The sequence below is a fragment of the Ursus americanus genome, chromosome 24, assembly GCF_024610735.1.
Source record: "Ursus americanus isolate L20-20 chromosome 24, mUrsAme1.1.p, whole genome shotgun sequence".
Taxonomy (NCBI): domain Eukaryota; kingdom Metazoa; phylum Chordata; class Mammalia; order Carnivora; family Ursidae; genus Ursus; species Ursus americanus.
In genome coordinates, this window is record NC_142150.1 from 42,123,008 (window position 1) to 42,142,543 (window position 19,536).

The window sequence follows — 19,536 nt, forward strand, 5'->3', positions numbered from 1 at the left end:
GCTCCATCCCATAACGCTGGGATCACGCCCTGAGCCGAAGGCAGGCGCTTAACCGCTGTGCCACCCAGGCGCCCCCCCAGCACAATTTCTTTTCTTTTTTTTTTTTTTTTAAAGATTTTATTTATTTATGTGACAGAGAGACAGCCAGCGAGAGAGGGAACACAGCAGGCGAGTGAGAGAGGAAGAAGCAGGCTCCTAGCCGAGGAGCCCGATGTGGGACTCGATCCCGGAACGCCGGGATCACGCCCTGAGCCGAAGGCAGACGCTTTAACGACTGCGCCACCCAGGCGCCCCCCCAGCACAATTTCTTAAAAGGACTCTCATCCTGGGGCACCTGGATGGCTCATTCGGTTAAGCATCCCAACTCTTGATCTTAGCTCAGGTCTTGATCTCAGGCTTATGATTTCGAGCCTGCATTGGGTGCCTTTCTTCCCGTTGCATTGTTTAGGCATCCTTGTTGAAAATCAGTTGACCATAAATGTAAAGGTTTATTTCTGGGTTCTCATTTCTGTTCTACTGATCTGTATGTCTGTCCTCATGCCCACACCACACAGCCTTGATTATTATATAGCCTTCTAGTAAGTTTTGAAAGCAGGAAGTGTGAGTCCTCCAACATTATTCTTTTTCAAGATTGTTTTGGCTATTCTGGTTCCCTTCATTTCCATAGGAATTTTAAGATGATTTTCTTAATTTCTGCAGAAAAAAATGCACCTGGGATTTCATTAGAGATTGTGTTGAATCTGTAAATCAGTTTGAGGGCTACTGCCATTATAATAATAAATCTTGCAGTCCATGAACACAGGATGACTTTCCATTTATTTAGATCGGTAATTTCTTTTGACAATGTTTTGTATTTTTTCAGGGTACAAGTCTTGGGCTTCTTTTGTTAAATTTATTTCGTTGCATTTTTTCCCATTTTTTAAAATGGAATTGTTTTCTTAATTTAATTTTTTAATTTTTCATTGCTAATATATACATATATACATATGTAACTGATTTTATTAGCTCTAAATTTTTTGTGTGTGGGTTCCATTAAATTTTCTATGTACAAGATCCTGTCATTTGTGAATAGAGATAGTTTTACTTTTTTTTTCCCCCAAACTTGTATGTCTTTTTCCCGCCTAATTGCCTTCATTAGAACTTGTAATACAGTGTTGACTAGAAGTGATGAGAGCAGACATCTATGTCTTGTTCCTGATCTTAGAGAGAAAGCTTTCAGTCTTTTATCATTAAGTATGATGTTAGCTATGGGTGTTTGGTAAATGCCCTTTATTAGTTGGAGGAAGTTACCTTCTACTCCTGATTTTGTTCAGTGTCTTTTATCATGAAAGGGTGTTGAATTTTGTCAAATGCTGTTTCTGCATTTATTGAGAGAATCATTATCATTTTTATCTTTTTTTTTTAAGATTTTATTTATTTGAGAGAGAGTGAGTGAGCACGAGTTGGGGGAGGGGCAGAGGTAGAGGGAGAAGCAGGTGCCCTGCAGAGCGGGGAGCCCGATGTGGGACACGATCCCCAGAACCTGAGCTGAAGGCAGGCGTGTAACCAGATGAGCCACCCAGGCACCCCTGATGTGCTTATTTTTATATTTAATATTCCATAAGCACTTTTCAGTGTTATTTGTTGTAATAAACATGTTAATGGTTACATTATATTCACCAGAGTATACGTTAGCCTTGGATGGCTTAGCCGTTTTCCTGTAGGACAAGTCTAGTTTTATCTGACCTTTTAAAAATGATTTGTCTTTCTCACCTCATTCCACTCCCCCAAATATCTAAGAGAGGCAGATGGTCGCTGGCGTCAGGGAATATTCCCTGCTCAAAATTCCTGATTTCCTGACCCTGCTCTGCTGTTTTACTTTTTCGGTATATTACATAAAGGCATCTTAAGACAGTGCCCTTTCCATCATTCTTTTTTACTACATGTTTAGAAAAGAGACTGCCAAAAGTTTCTGTATAATGATTGATAACCTCTTTGCATCTGACCTTGCTAATCCTCAGCTAATCATCTAGGAGAGATTAGTATAACTAATATCTATATCCCTTGAGCTTGACCTATCTATCAGTACTTGAGTTTAAATATTCATTTATAAAGGCCGTTTTTACCATTTAATATAGTTAATTACCACTTGACTAAAGGTGGTGAATATTTTTTAAGGCAGTTTTAAAATTCTTTTCATTATTTGGATCCTGGAAAATACAAGTTTGCTATATAGTTTGGTCATTTAAATAGAATAAAGAGTTATTGGTTATAAACTCACTGTTGACCCTAGAAAGTACAAATTGCTTTTGAGTGAAAATGTGGTTGGAATAGATTTCAGTGTTTGGTTTGTGCCTGCTATTTACTGTGACACAGGCTTCAGTGAGGGCTGGCATCTATGGGAGGCCAATAACTTGGGCTGCCTAAAATGCCTGTATGAAAAGCACCTAGAATAAAAAGTACAGCACGCTGGTAAACCATTTTGAATTATTTGATAATGGTGGGCTGGAGGAGATTGATTGGTGGCTGCTTTCCTTAGTATTAAAGTGGCCTTCCCTTTGGGTTTTACCTATAGCAGATTGTGTTATTGCCTCCTAATTTCCAGGCTTATTGCAAGGGTTGAAAATGTTTTTGTGCTTTTTTTAAAGATTGATTTATTTGTTTAGTGGTGGGGCAGAGGGAGAGGGAGAGAATCCTCAAGCATACTCCCTGCTGAACGGTAGCCTGACTTGGGGCTCAATCCCAGGACCATGAGATTATGACCTGAGCTGAAACCAAGGCTCAGATGTTTAACCACCCAGGCGCCCTAGGATTGAATATATTTTTAAAGTACTTGGAGATTTGCTATAGATGTTTGTTTACTTTCACCAGGATTTACGTTAAGATGGGGATAGACCAAAAAAAAAAAAAAAACATTCTTGGCATTATTAAAACTGATACAAATAATTTTCATATTATTGCTGATTTACCAATTGCAACAATCACAAAGAAAACAATCCAGATTCATTTTTCCGTTATCTTTAAGTGGTTTGGCTGCAGCAAGAGCCTTACCCGTATCCTTATACTCTGTATATCGAAAATGTAAATGGAAGAAGGAATCTTCTTGAATGTAGGAAGAAGAAAAGTATAAAAAGGAAGGAAGGATGGGGGAACTTCTGGCTACCATGTTAGAAATGTTGGGATAATCACCCTGATTATCCCTCCTTACTGAAGAAGAATCAGTAATGGTAGACCTCGGAAAGGTTGAAGTTTGAAAACATGACTGGAATTTTTTTTTGACAAGCGTATAAGAAGTTATAGCTCAAATGAGGGGAGGGGGCATCTACGTGTATTTTGATGGTCTTGTCCTTGCTCTGTGATACTTGGAATTCATCTTCTGGAGTTCTCTTCAAAGACACATAAATGAAGTATGGTAAGGAGGGGATCTGAGGATATTTCTTTTTCTTTTCTTTTCTTTTTTTTTTTAAGATTCTATTTGAGAGTGAGAGAGCACAAATAGTGGGGAGGGGGAGCGGGAGAGGAGGAAGCAGACTTCCTGCCAAGCGGGGAGCATGACTTGGGGCTCAATTACAGGACCCTGAGATCATGACCTGAGCTGAAGGCAGATGCTTATCTGACTGAGCCACCTGAGGATATCTCTTACAAAAACAAATTGATTCAGCTCCTGTGCGTCTGACCTTACTGATGGTGGCTGGTATTGATGACTGCTGTACCTTGGCCCAGGGGCTACACTGCCCCCATGGGCAACTTCGCCAAGGCCACTTTTGATGCCATTTCCAAGACCTACAGCTCCTTCTCCCTGACCTCTGGAAAGAGACTGGTTCACCCAAGTCTCCCTATCAGGAATGCACTGACCACCCAAGCTCCAGCTGTGGCCACAACATAGTTTTATACAAGAAAAATAAAGTGAATTAAAGCTTATTAAAAAAAACAAACTCATCTTAGAAATTATGAATGAAAATACCCCCCCATAAAGTTATCTAAAAATATTTTGAGCAGTGATGGCATTATTGAAATAAGTGAAATGTCTACCAAAATTAGGTCTTTTTTGAGCTGGGACTTTGGGCCGCAAAGGTGCTAGGTAAGAGTGTTAATGAAGTTTTTGCCAAATATGGGAAAGATACCAGGTATCCCTCAGTGTTTCAACCCTGGCGTGTTAAATCTAGCTCTCCTCTGGTATGTAATAGTCACTTTTATTTCCTTTAATTTTTATTTCTTATGACTCATTTCTACCCCTTCCCTGACCCCAACTCCATAAAAGACTTTTCCCCAATATCTAACTTTAAATTCTAGATTTGGTTGTTCTTAGCACATTTTAGGGTAGGGCAGCTGTGTTTACCCTTGCCTCTACCATGCCCATACCGATTGTCCTGTGTGTATGTATTCAAGAAATTTAAGCAAAAATTTGACACTAGCTAAAGTAAATATACTGGAAGGTAAATTTATAGCAGAAGCAACATGTTATCTTTTTAAAAAAAAAAAATAGGGGGGCGCCTGGGTAGCGCAGTCGTTAAAGCGTCTGCCTTCGGCTCAGGGCGTGATCCCGGCATTCCGGGATCGAGTCCCACATCGGGCTCCTCTGCTGGGAGCCTGCTTCTTCCTCTCTCACTCACCTGCTGTGTTCCCTCTCTCGCTGGCTGTCTCTCTGTCACATAAATAAATAAAATCTTTAAAAAATAAAAAAATAAATAAAAAAATAAAAATAAAAAATAAAAAAAAATAGCTTGTGAAATATATACTGTAAAACTCACCCATTTAAGTGTATAGAATTAATTGGTTTTTTAGTATAGTCACAGAGTTGTACAAATACTACCATTCTCTAATTCCAGAATATTTTCATTGCTCCTGAAAGAAACCCAGACCATTAACAGTCAGTCACTTCCTATTCCTTTCCACAGCCCCTGGCAACTACTAATCTACTTTCTGTCTTGATGGATTTGCCTGTTCTGGACATATCATGTAAATAAAATTACATCATCTGTGATACCTGGTCTTTTGCATTTGGCTTCTTTCACTTAGCATAATGTTTTCAAGATCCTTCCATGTTGTAGCTACATATCAGCATTTCATTCCTTTTTATGGCCAAATAATATTCCAGTGTGCAAATATACCATGTTTTTTAAACCGTTCATCAGTCAGTTGACATTTGGGTTAATGCTGCTATGAACATCTGTATACAAGTTTTTGTGCGGACATAGGTTTTGAATTTTAGGTATGTACCTAGGAGTAGAATTGCTGGTCATAAGATAACTCTGTTTAATTTTTTTGAGGAATTGCTAAGCTGTTTTCCAGAGTGGTTGCACCGTTTTACATTCCCGCCAGCAGTGTACAAGGCTTCTAGTTTCTCTACATTCTCACTATCACTTGTTACTGTCCACCTTTTTAAAAAATTTTTTTTATTTTTTTTAAAGATTTTATTATTCTGAGAGAGAGAGAGTGAGCAAGATAGAACATGAGCAGGGGGAGGGGCAAAGGGAGAGGGAGAAGCAAACTCCCTGCTGAGCAGGGAGCCTGAGGCTGGGCTCATCCTGGGACTCCAGGATCATGACCTGAGCTGAAGGCAGGATCATGAGCTGAGCTGAAGGCAGACGCTTAACCTACAGAGCCACCCAGGCGCCCCTATTGTCCATCTTTTGATAATAGCCATCCTAGTGCGTGTGAAGTGGTGTTTCATTAAAATCGTTAATTTTCATTTCCCCTAATGACTAATGATATTGAATATCTTTTCATGTGTTCATTGGCCATTTGTATTTTTTCTTTCTTTCTTTTTTTTTTTTTAAGTTTTATTTAAGAAATCTTTACACCCAGCATAGGGCTCAAACTCATGACCCCTGAAATCAAGAGTCCCATGCTCTTTCTTTTTTTAAGACTTTTTAAATTATTTATTTATTTATTTATTTATTTATTTATTTATTAGAGAGCGAGCGCATAAGTGGGGTAGGGGGGAGCGGCAGGCAGAGGGAGAAGTAGCTTCCCCACTGAGCAAGAAGCCTGATGCAGGACTCGATCCCAGCACCCTGGGATCATGACCCAAGCCGAAGGCAGACACTTAACCAATGAGCCACCCAGGCGTCCTGAGTTGCATGCTCTTCTGACTGAGCCATCCCAGCACCCCTGTATATTTTCTTTGGGGAGATACCCTAAAAGCTAAATATTGATGGTCTGCTATTTGGAATGCTATTATTTAGGTTAACTTCTTTTATCTGATGTAAAGGAGTTTTTGCTTCATTAATTCAAATATTTTAGTCTGTTCTTAAAGATTGTTTTAGAGAACCCATGTAGAGGGGCTCCTTGGTGGCTCAGTCAGTTAAGTGTCTGCCTTTGGCTCAGGGTCCTGGGATTGAACCCTGCATCGGCCTCCCTGCTCAGCGGGGAGCCTGTTTCTCCCTCTGCCTCTACCCCTAGCTTATGCTCTCTCTCTTGCTCTCTTTCTCAAATACATAAATAAAACCTTAAAAAAAAAGAAAAGAAAACTAATGTAGATACAGCTCTTTCCCCTATAAAAATACTGTATTTTGTATCCTGACCTGAATTTTCTATAAAGACGGTCCCCAGTCTTTAGTGGACCCTATTTGGTTATATTTCTATTGTAAATTTGTGTCTCTAGGCTCAAAGAGTGAGCAGAGGTAAAATTCATCAAAATTTTGTCATGTTCTGTACATTCTGAGAACACTGGCTGACCTTTAGTTAAGAAAAAGATCTTTAGGGGTTCCTGGGTGGCTCAGTCGTTGGGCGTCTGCCTTCGGCTCAGGGCATGATCCCAGAGTTCTGGGATCGAGCCCCACATCAGGCTCATCCTCTGGGAGCCTCCTTCTTCCTCTCCCACTCCCCCTGCTTGTGTTCCCTCTCTCGCTGGCTGTCTCTCTCTCTCTGTCAAATAAATAAATAAAAATCTTTAACAAAAAAAAAAAAGATCTTTAAGGCAAGGAAAATTGATGTTTGACGTAACAACTGAAGTTGTACGCAAAGTTGAAGTGTGCACGTGTTTATGAGCTCTTTTAGATAGGCATGAAAAAGTACATGATTTGATCCTTATGTCCCTCTCTCTCCAGCGAGGTACCATGCGACGACGCTATGAAGATGATGGCATTTCAGATGATGAAATTGAAGGGAAAAGAACTTTTGACTTGGAAGAGAAACTCCACACCAACAAATACAATGCAAATTTTGTTACTTTTATGGAGGGAAAAGGTCAGTATCATTTTGGTTCAGGGGACCTGTAGTCCCTTGATGTAGGAAGCTGTGGATTCTGGGAACTGTGGGCTCAGCATCTATGCAGCTAAACATTGCCTGTTGATGTTGTGATGCTGTTTATTTTCTCTTATTACACAATGCCATACACACACACACACACACATATACATACCACCTTCCCCTAATCCTCCCACCCTGTGAGTCATTCTCTACCATATGAGAAGAAACAAGAATTTATTAGGGCCTGGAGCATTGTTGTAGTTTTTCCCTGAAGGCCTTTCCCTTCTTCTCCCATCCCTTGTTTTGGGTTTAATTAAAAATAGTACAGTAAAAATTTATTTATGCATGCACCCCCTCCTCCCAAACAAAACAGAGGTGGGATTCCGTGTGTACCATTTAGAGTTTCTGTTCCTTGGCAGACTGACAAGGCTGTAAATGTATGGTATATATTATAGTGGAACAGAATTAAATTTTTTGGCTGTTAAGAGACAGGGTAATGATAATTTCTGTTTAGGATTTAGAAGATGACTCAACTATAGTACTGCCCCCTGTTGGTTAAATTCTGAGGTTACTGTATAAATACAGACTTCGCAAACCCCTTGAAACCTGCCTCTCAGTGTGCTTTTCCTGTATCCTGAGAGATGCAGCTTAGTAACGAGTGTATATGATCTAACAGAGCAAAACTACATACAGAGAAACAGCAAACACTATCTCCACCTTATTACTTAGGATGTTTTTTATTTTTTTTTATTTTTTATTTTTAAAAGATTTTATTTATTTATTTATTTAACAGAGAGAGAGAGAGAGAGAGAGAGAGAGAGACAGCCAGTGAGATAGGGAGCATAGCAGGGGGAGTGGGAGAGGAAGAAGCAGGCTCCCAACGGAGGAGCCTGATGTGGGGCTCGATCCCAGGACCCTGGGATCACGCCCTGACCCGAAGGCAGATGCTTAATGACTGAGCCACCCAGGTGCCCCTAGGATGTTTTTTATGATCCTTTTATCTTTTTCCAACTGTACTTCTTGCCTTTCTAACAATTGTTTTCCTGTGGTGACAGATTTTAATGTAGAGTATATCCAGCGGGGTGGCTTGAGAGACCCTCTGATTTTCAAGAATTCTGATGGACTTGGAATAAAGTAAGTATTCTTGGCCTGATTGGATGTGGTTGCAAAATGACCATGTTACACCAGGGCTATAGACAGTGGTATAGATAACCCAAAGCAGTAGATAATTGAAACTAATCCTACCTTTTAGATTTTAAAAGCGTGTATTTTTCTTCTTTTGTGACAAAAACAATTCATAGTTGTTACAGTTAAATGAGAAAATACAGGTGAGTTAAAAAGAAATAAATTTAAATCTCTTAAAATCTCTTCTTTTTATATTTATGTTTAAAATATATTGTTTTATATATATTTAAAACATACTGTTAAACCTAAATATAAGATTTATGTGTCTCAACTTAGGACTTTTTAGTACTCTAAGAAAAAACACACTGACTAAAGAAGGTATGCTTCCCATTTATGCTTACTGGTGTTTGTTTCATAGAATGCCAGATCCAGACTTCACTGTGAATGATGTCAAAATGTGTGTGGGTAAGTTTTAACTTTGTGGCCTTTGTGTCTTTTAGGCAAAGATTTAAGAGTTGGGACTGAGTTCTAAATTTCTGACGGAGATTTAAGGCTTAGGAACATGAAAGTACATGTTTGATTAAAGTATACTGCTTGAAGTAGTTTCTTGATAGAAACTACTGTTAGCAACTGAGAATTTTCTCAAAGGGAGTTACAAAGTTGCTTCATTCAGTACTCATTAGGCATAGAACTCTACTTCTTTCCTACGTACTGTTTTATCACTGTGTGTCCCTCCTTCTCTCCACGAAGAGCCTGTCCAGGACATTTTATATCTCTGAACCAAGAATGAAACTTCATTCATATCTGTGATTCTCTTCCGTTCCCTAAAAGCAGTAGAGAAATTTCCTGGAAATTTTTACCAGTGCTGCATTTGGTAACTTGGCCAACGTTTAAAACTTTGTAAGCTGTAAGCTGAAGCATGGAACTCTTGATCTGGGCATTGTAGGTTCGAGCCCCATGTTGGATGGAGAGATGACTTAAAATCAATCAATCTGTGTAAGCTGAGAAATAGATATATTAAGATTTCTCTTTATCAGTGACTGGTTAACTTGAATCTTTCGTCTGATTTATATTTTATTCAAAATTTAGGAAAAGAAAGTAAATTGGATCGATCTAATTAAAGAAGAAGGCTTCCTGGTGTCAGTAAAGATTCAGGTCAATTTTCTGCAGACCATTTGGTGTTCAGTGTAGCCCTGAGACCCACTAGGGTCATTAGGAACTCAGACAAGGTCACTCTCCTATACACATTAAAGCAGTAAAATGGATTAAAACCTTTTGGAAATGTTTCCAACAGGTCATGAAACAAAAGGAGGTTTTTCTGATGCTTTTCTCCCAACATTACAACTTCTATTAAGTTTTGTCCTCTATCTTGAAGTTCCAGTGCAACCTCTTGCTTTGGGAATTAAGTATTGCAGTACTGTCTCTTAGCCACTTGAGGGCCCTTTTTAGATAGCTGAATAACTTTCTATTTATCCAAGAGGTGAAAGTCACAGATAGCCCAGGTAGAGGAAAGTTCTCTGATTCCCGGTATGTTTTACTCCCTCACTATTTCTTTGTTAGATTCCAGCTGTCTGCCTGTCGCTGTGTATTTCCTAGTATCTAGCACAACCTCTGGAATATAGTAGGTACTGAGTAAATCTGTTGAGTAATTAAAATGCTTTCCCACTCTTCACAAAGCAGGGGCTCTCTCAGGGGACCTCAGAAAATCTTCTTGAGTACTTAGGTCTGTCACTGGACTTCTCTTCCTAAGAGACCTCCAGGACAGTAATAAGTTAATGGACAACCAAAGCTTTTCTCTGTTGGTCAGGCATTCTTGTGGTCTGTGATCCACAGATGCACTGCATCAGAATCATCTGTGGTACTTGTTAAAAATAAAGACTTCCGGATCCCATCGTAGATTTATGGTACCCAAATTTCTGAGCTATACAAATAGAAGGACTTAATGAGTCACTTACTCAATCACTAGTCTCCTTTTGGATTTTTTCCCACTTCCTTCCCACTTTTCCTATTTCTTCTGTAATATGTTCACTGCTAATAATGATCTTTGGAACCCCTTCATAGCCTTATATTTTACAAATAGACCTTTGGGTGGTCATAAATATCCTTGCCATGATTTAAAATGCAGCGGTGGGGCACCTGAGTGGCTCAGTTGGTTAAGTGTCTGACTCTTGGATTCAGCTCAGGTCATGATCTTGTGGATTGTGAGATCGAGCCCCCATCAGGCTCCATGCTCAGTGGGGAGTCTTCTTGAAGGATTCTCTCCATTTGCTCCTCCCCCTGCTCGCTTGCACACGCTCTCACTCTCTCTCAAATAAATAAATAAATAAATAAATAAATAAATAAATAAATATTTAAAATAGAGCAGTGATTATGTCTAACCAGCAGACTTTGCATAAATTTCAGCTGATGCCTAACTTACGTCCATCCAAGTTGTTTGAAGTCCAGATATTTTTTCTAGGACAGCTAATGATTATCAAAATGTAGTGAACAAAATATTGGTGATTGCAATAATCCATTATCAATACATGTAGTTTGGCTAATCCAGTCTTCTTTTCTACCTAAAGTAAAATGCTACATTTCCAGTGTTAGTTCATGTCCCATAAAGAAGAAAACCAGTCTGTTGTGTAAACTTGAGGTGGTATATATTGGTTGAGAGTATAGACTCAAAACTGCCTGGTTTCAGATTTCAGCTCTGCTAATTACTAGCTGTGTAACCTTGGACAAGTTACTTGAATATGAAGTGCTCAAGATAGTGTCTGACACATAGTACATGCTCGATAAATGTTAGCTATTATTATGAGTCATTATTTTACCTAAGTGCTCTGGTAACTACAGAGTCTTATGGACTCTGGTACCATTGGCAAAATGGAATTGCTTTTGCTTTGCAGTCTTGAAGGAAAGCATTCACTTACCTTTTTTTAATTGTGGTAAAATACAAATAACAAAATTTACCATTATCATAGTTTTAAAGTATATAGTTCAGTGGCATTAAGTATCTAGTTCCAGAATTTTTTCATCACCTGAAACGGAAACTCCGTATCTACTAAGGAGTCACTTCCCATTTCCTCCTACGCACAGTTCTGGCAACCACTATTGTACTTTGTCTGTGGATTTGCCTGTTGTGGATATTTCACATAAATGGAATCAGAAAATATGTAGCTTTTTGTGTCTGTTATTTATGTATTTTATTATGTTCCAGCATGTAACAGCACTTCATTCCTTTTTAGTGTTGAATAATATTCCATCGTGTGGGTATACCACATTTTGTTAATCCATTCACTTATTAATGAACATTTGGGTTGTTTCCCTCCTTTGACTATTGTGACTAGAGCTGCTTTGAACATTCATCTACAAGTTCTTGTTTGAACATCTGATTTTGACTCTTTAGATACAGAGCTAGGAGTGGAAATTGCTGGGTCATATGGTCATTCTCTTTTTAACTTCTTGAGGAACCACCACCCTGTTTTCCATAGCAGCTACACCACTTCACATTGTTACCAGCAAAGTCTTGAGGGTTCCAGTTTTTCTTGCTAGCACTTGGTATTTTTACTTATATTCTCAGTTGTATTTTATTGCATTCTGCCATGTCTACTTTATTGTGGCCATATTCTTGTCTTCATGTTGTCTCTTGTCTGTGACTAGACTGTAAACTTCTTGGAGGCAGAGGACCAGGTCTTCATACTAGTTATATCCATGAAGGCCAGGTATATAGTAGGTATTTGTTAGTTTCTTACAAATTAAACAGTATTCTTAATATTCCACCAGTAGCATTTTAGTCTCTACCTTTCTTGACCACTATTATCTTAACTTTTTTAGCTGACCTGCCTCTCCATATCTTCTCTTATGCTTCTGCCTCTGCTTGCAATTCTCTGTTGAATCTTTCTTGTTTAGATTCTGTTTATTCTTAGGCCCAACTTAAATGTCTCTTCTTCCCCCTCTTTTCCTAAAAGGCTTCTCTGGTCAGTCCAATGTTATTTAAAAAAAATTTTTTTTTCCTTTTATTTTTACTAGTGTTTAATTGACACCTGCTTTTATGTTAAACATTTTACTTCATTGACTAAATCCACACAGCAGCCTACAAGGTGATGTTATTCTGAAGTTATAGAAGATATTAAGGTTCAGAGAAGTTAAATAACTTTCCCAACTATTATTAGAGCTGAGATTTAAATTTAGGTATCTTTGGCTTTAATGCTATTGCTTTTCCCCCCATGCTATTTTATGCATTCTGCCTTTTGTTGTAGTTGTTACGGTTGGTTGAGAATCTGATATAGATCTTTATGTCCATCATGGTGTCTTTATCATTCAGTAAATATTTGTTTAATGAATGAAAAGGGGGATTTATATTAGAAATGCTTAACAGGTTTGGGAAGTAACTCTTAAAAGAGTTACAAAAGAATGTATCACTGTCTAATGGATCCTTTATTCAAATTGTGGAATAAATCTAGGTCCTCAAAACTGCTTCAAAACAATGTAGCTCAGTAGATATGAGGATTGACTCTAGAGTTGGTCTAGGATTTTTGAGTTCTAGGGTTTTTGTCCTACAAGTTACCTAATACCTAGTATTTTCTCATCTATGAAGTAGAGATTTAGTACTTAACATTTAGAATTGATGAGATCGAGTGTGAGATATTGAATATAAGATTCATTGCCTGGCCATATAGAAATATTCCATAGGGAATTGCTTTTATTAGTACTTGCTGTCGTTCCCATTCTCTGTGGTTTGATTTTCTGTTGATTATCCCCTTGAGTGACAACTCCCTTTGTTTATTTCTGAATATCCTAAATAAAGGATAGCTTATTTCCTTCCACTTGTATTTTATATTCTTAATATATTTAAGGACAATAGTGGCTCAATAGAGATGATTGATACCTCTTCGTGGCAGGGAGTCGTCGCATGGTGGATGTCATGGATGTGAACACACAGAAAGGCATTGAAATGACCATGGCTCAGTGGACACGCTACTATGAGACCCCAGAGGAAGAGCGAGAAAAACTCTATAATGTCATCAGTCTAGAGTTCAGCCACACCAGGCTGGAGAACATGGTGCAGAGACCCTCCACGGTTAGTCTAATCATGTTTTCCACATTGTCATTGTCACCAAGAGGGTTGTTTATATAATGGGAGAATTTATAACTTTTTATACATACCAAGATGAAATTGATGAACAAGACAATTTGATAATAACCTTCATTTTAGAAAGTTCATCATTTTCTAAAATCACCTAATTTTATTTCGGGAGGGGCCATTTAATTCTGATCACCAGTAACCTAATTTAAGAGTAACATTGGTCTTTGCATGTAATGGAGAAGTGTCTTAAAATTCACTCTTAAAAGAACTGTCAGTAGGAAGTTTGCCTAATTTTTATCTTGTGGGTTTACACTTGCTGAAAAGCTTGAGGGAAAACTAGAGACAAGGGATCATTTTTATGACATGGTTTCTGGAGCAGATTCCACTGGATGACTAGTATCAATAAACTGACAAGCCATCCTGAGGAAAAGTTATTTGTTTTTGATCCTTAGCTCTCCTGAAGGTGGATACTGATTTAGCTCATCTCTTTGCAAAGTAGTGGCTGTCTACAGAATGTTGAAACACTTATTTCCCTTTTGAAATATGCCTAGTCATTTTTGGACCATTTTTATTCTTTTAGTTCCTATCTCAGAACTCATTTGAGTTACATATTTCACCTAGAACAGCAGAACTAGCAATATTCTAATCATTACTTTTAAAGAAATGCAGAGAGTCCGATGGGGGGCTCGATCCCAGGACCCTGAGATCATGACCTGAGCCGAAGGCAGATGGTTAACCCAGGCGCCCTTGTGTCTTACTCTTGATCTCAGCCCAAGTCTTGACCTCAGGGTTGTGAGGTTGTGAGTTCAAGCCCCATGTTGAGCTCCGCATTGGGCTCCATGCCCATCCTCATATTTAAAAAAAAAAAAATATATATATACATATATATATACATATATATATATATATATATATATATATATATATATATGTATATATATATCACACCTGGGTGGTTCCATTGGTTAAGCATGAGTCTTGATTTCAGCTCGGGTCATGATCTCAGGGTTGTGAGATCAAGCCCTGCATCAGGCTCTGCATTGAGCATGGAACCTGCATAAGATTCTCACTCACTCTCCCTCTGCCCCTCCCCACTCGCTCTCCCAAATAAATAAATAAATAAATAAAATGAAAAATAAATACAGAATTTCTCACTAGGAAAACTTTTTCTCCCTAGAATGATAAGAATTCTTTTTATATTATTATCATTCATTTGGTCATGTGGAAATATAAGAAGACAGGTGGTTAGAATGTAGCCTTGTTAGGGGCACCTAGGTGGCACAGTCAGTTAAGCATCTGGCTCTTGGTTTTGGCTCAGGTCAGAATGTCAGGGTCATGAGATCAAGCCCCTTGTTGGGCTCTGCGTGTGGAGTCTGCTTAAAAGATTCTCTCCCCCCCCCTCAAATAAACAAATCTTAAAAAAAAAAAAAAAGAATTTAGTCTTATTATTTGTCAAACATGGTCCACTTAATAAATAAATAAAGAATAAAGGGTGCCTGGCTGGCTCAGTAGGCAGAACATGTGACTCTTCATCTTGGGGTCATGAGTTCAAGCCCCACATTGAGCATAGAGCTTGCTATAAAAAGAAATTTTTTTAATGTACAATTCAGTGATTTAAAATAAATAAAGAATAAGGGATGTAAGAATCACAGTAACGTTTATAAATTGTTTATAATATTTAAAATTAACATTGTTAATATTTTTAGAATTTCAATTTAAAAATAAAATGATTATACCTATAAAAGTAAAATATATGGGGCACCTGGGTGTCTCATTCAATTAAGGTTTTGGCTTGGTAATCTCCGGTTGTAGGATCGGGCCCCACGTCGGGGCTCTATGCTTGGCAGGGATTCTGCTTGTCCCTCCCCTCTGCTCCTCCCCCTGCTTACATGGGTACACTCTCTCTCTGATTTATAAGAAAATCTTAAAAAAATTTTTTTTTAAAAGCAAAACTTAAACTTTTCCATTCTTAAAATTTAGAAATGTGTCATTACCTGAAGCCTTTTTTGTAACATTCTTAATTTATTCATTTTGTCCTTTTAATGATAAAAATGCTACATCATTTTATAACAGAAAAATAATAGACCATTAAATGGAGGAGTAGAACTAAGGAAGGGCTCAAAAATAGAAAATTTTTTAGAGGGTAGAGAACAATGCACCAGTATTTTTAAGGGACTCAAAACATGGCTAGAAAGATTGAGTGAGCTGTTACCAAGGTCACCTGAAAGCAGAAAAGCTTTTGTTGACCTTAGCATGTAAGCAGTAATATGTTTATTCTGCTGGGGTATCATTTATTTATTTACTGGAGTATTTTTTCCACACAGTGTATCTCTCCATTTATCTAGGTCTTTTCTAATACATCTCAGTAATGCTTTTTCAGAAACCAACTTTATTGAGGTACAATTGACATACAATAAAATATACTCATTTTAGTGTACGTTTCAGTAAGTTTGAATAAATCTCATTCGTGTAATAATCTTTCACATAAACTACATAATCTCTTGTTCTCTATGACATTCACACCTTCAGAGTTAGCTTATTATTAGTTCAAGTGCCTGCCACATGCTGAGCACTATGCTAAGTGCTAGAGGACCTGTGGAAAATAAGGTCATTCTCATTCTCAAAGAGCTTAGAGTCTCACGGGGAAGACCAGAGGATAGACATTTCAGCAAATCACAGTAATGGTGAGTGCCTCAACAGTGAATAAATACAGAGTATTGGGGCAATAGGAAGGACCCCCCCCCAACATAAACTGGAGGAGAATTAGGGAGGGGACCCTCTTTGGAAGAATTGATAGCTAAGCTTGACGTGAAGGAGATAAGGAGGCAGAGAGTGAAAACTAGAATTGCAGGCAGAAGGAATAGTCTGTGTAAAGGTGTGCAACCTTTAAGTACCTTTTACGGGGTGTTAGCCTAAAGGGGGATTCTCTGGTGAGAAGATAGAGATCATTTTCTGCTGTCATTCCAGCAGTCCCTGAGAGGTAGATGAAAAGCAACATATAGAGTGTGCAAATTTGTTTGGTGGTGGGGAAATTAGTTCATGGAAGGCCATGAGTTTTTTGGTTTTTTTTTTTTGTGTGTGCAGCGTATGAATAGATTAGTCCCTAGGTATTGGACTCCTTAGCAGTTTGGCCCTAGTATTGATGCAGAACAGGTAGAATTGATGATTACCTCTGCTGGAGACTTACTCTCACGTGGATCAGGCCATTTAGCAAAAGGCCTATCCAGAGCCTAAAGATTAACCTAAGGAAAAAAGTATGAATACCTTAACACAATATTCTCTTGGTAGTTAGACGATACCTAATAATACCAGTTAAAGAGAGGCCAGAATGAGTATTGCTGCAGGTGGGAAATTCTGGCCAAAGAAGTTCAGCTTTCTCTGAATGAACAATTGATTAAAAAAAAAAAAAAAAATACCCACATGTTCCTAACCCTTCCTTTCCCCATCCAGACATAAGAGCTTGTGGTGTCTTGAGCAAGTAAGATTTTCCTTATTCTGTTAAAGGCTTTCCAAAGGAGAATACCAGGAGATGGGAGTTGCCGACCACTATGTGAAGAGAATAGAAAGTAGATTTTGAGGAAAAGAAAGGAAGCTAGAGTTATTCAGTGTTCTAGGTCCAGTGAATGCTTGGTTAAAACTGTTGGCTCCCTGAGCAGAAATCCTTTATAAAGTAAAGCAAAAAAGTTAACCTTCATAGTTGCTCTTCAATTTGCATGTCATTGGTGTTCCCTTCTAGCCACTCTCCCACAGTTTACATCTGAGTGTTCCCTAGACACCTGCCTCATATCATTAGGCACAGATTGTATGCATTTTGTCCAGGTCTGTATTGTAAGGGAAATAAATGATCAAATGTAGATTTTGTTGTAAAGCCTACCAGATACGTGTGTTTTATAGCCTTAAGTTAGACATTTGCAATGTCAATACTATACTGGATTCGTGGTTTGGCTCACATTTTAGCTACCTTAGACTGTTTCTTGGAGGTCAGTGGTCACGTGGTACGCACATTTGAAGGTACAGGACACGCTACAATTCATTGTAAAGTGCAGATAAGTTCATACTGCTGTCACTTTCTTTCAACACATTTTATTTAAAATAGATTCCAGGGCGCCTGGGTGGCTCAGTCGGTTAAGCATCTGCTTTTGTCTCAGGTCATGATCCCCAGGTCCTGGGACGAGCCCTGCATCAGTCTCCCTGCTCAGTCGGGAGTCTGCTTTTACCTCTCCCTCTGCTGCTCTCTCTCATGCTTTCTCTCTCTCAAATAAATAAATAAATAAATCTTATAAATAAATAAATTGATTGATTCCTAAAATCTGATAACATTATTTTTTTAAAAATTTTAACATGTATTTACATGTAATACTCATAATATCACTGTGAGTTAATTACCCTCATTTTACAAATGAATTCCAGGGACTTGCATGTGATCCTAAGAAAACATGATAGACCTGGAAGTTCTGGTTCCTAACTTACTAGATTCTATAGCACATTGTTGTGCAAGGCCACAAATCCCTATTGGATTTCTTTCCTTTTTCTTCCTTTTTTTTTTTTTAATTTATTCTTGTTTTTATTTTTGACATCTTAGCTCCTCCAACAGTGTTACATCTTTTGATAAGTTTATCGGTACGTTCCAGACAGTGCCTTTTATTGAATCAGAAAAAGACAGCTGATTCTACCAGTATTGACACAGAAGAGACGCTGCTGTGCTCTTTAATGACTTCATGTTGATTAGTACTGTCTTTATGATAATGTTGATGGAACCATTAGTCTTTATTCTCACTGAATAAATATTTCTAGAATGTTTGCTTACTGACCCTGGGATTCACCAACAGATTGTTTGTTTATAATTAAATTATAGTCTTTCAGGGGCATCTGGATGGCTCAGCTGGTTAAGTGTCTGACTCTTGATCTCAGCTCAGGTCTTGATCTGAGGGTCATGAGTTCAAACCCTGCATTGGGCTCCACGCTGGGTGTGGAGCCTACTTAAAAAAAATAAATAAATTGTAGTCTTTCAGTGTGTATTTTGAGAAATTCTATTTTTCCTGACTTTAAAATTCTCTTTAATCCCAATCCTTCCATTGAATCCTAAATGTTTCCTTCTCCTTTTTAAAGGTGGATTTCATTGACTGGGTGGACAACATGTGGCCAAGGCATTTGAAGGAAAGTCAGACTGAATCAACAAATGCCATCTTGGAGATGCAGTACCCCAAAGTACAGAAGTAAGTGGCTTTCCCTGTGTTTTCCTCAGGTGCATTGGGAAACCAAAATGATAGCAAGGACTGTTTCCTCCCTTCAGAGCCTTGCTCTGTGTCCTCAATGATCAAAAAGATTAATTCTTTAAACAGTAGGCTTTACAGTTCCAAAGGGAAAAATGTATACAACAGTGTCACAACCATGATTACATAGTTTAAAGAAAATGTATCGTCTGATGATATGATGACTTGAAATTGCATTCCTCTCACTGACTGGGAATTGATTAGGCGGAAAGTGGGGTGCAAAAGGGAGAGTGTGGCATTGGGGTAGGGCAGGCTCTCTTTTTTTAATCAGTGCTCTAATGCTGCTGCTTTTTTTGGGTCAGGTACTGTCTAATGAGTGTTCGAGGCTGCTATACTGACTTCCATGTGGACTTTGGTGGTACCTCTGTTTGGTATCACATCCATCAAGGGGGAAAGGTACGGTCATAGTCGTAATGGGGGTTGGAATCTGAAGCTGGGTTTATGACTCTTCTTCAGTTCAATTGTCCCCTATTCTAGAGAGAATCGTAGATTAAGTTGACCTTCTTGGCTAGACTTCAGTAGGAATTAGTATTCATCTAGTCTGCTATCATTACACCAGTATTGGCACAATACTAGCGTAAACCTCAACAGTCCTATTTTTAGATTCCCAGGGCAGAATTCTCCAAATGAAGGCAAGAAAGTGGTTTTAGGAAGATAAGATAATTTCTCTACATGGAAGTGTAATAATGTAATAGAAAGCAACACAAATTTTGTGTGAATTCACAGTGATATCAGCAAATTAGAATCCAGACCACCTTTCCCTGTATGAGGGCATTGATCTGCAATGTGGCCAAAGGAAGCCTTTAAGTCCTCTCTGAGGATGTGACTAGATTTTGAAAGATTATTCTCATTCATAAAGAACTGTATTCCATCTTGTCAGATTGTTTCTGAATGCTA

General features: G+C 38.3%; 1 protein-coding gene across 2 annotated transcripts in view; it reads left to right on the forward strand.

Annotated features, from left to right (window-relative positions):
* Positions 1 to 19,536, forward strand: part of KDM2A (lysine demethylase 2A) — a 106,575-nt gene that overhangs the window by 53,395 nt on the left and 33,644 nt on the right. For both annotated transcript variants that reach the window (XM_045775934.2, XM_045775933.2), the window contains 6 exons: positions 7,032 to 7,170; positions 8,229 to 8,307; positions 8,717 to 8,763; positions 13,182 to 13,360; positions 18,476 to 18,582; positions 18,942 to 19,035. In XM_045775934.2, coding sequence (XP_045631890.1) covers positions 7,032 to 7,170; positions 8,229 to 8,307; positions 8,717 to 8,763; positions 13,182 to 13,360; positions 18,476 to 18,582; positions 18,942 to 19,035 — 645 coding nt within the window. The remainder of the gene's footprint in view (positions 1 to 7,031; positions 7,171 to 8,228; positions 8,308 to 8,716; positions 8,764 to 13,181; positions 13,361 to 18,475; positions 18,583 to 18,941; positions 19,036 to 19,536) is intronic.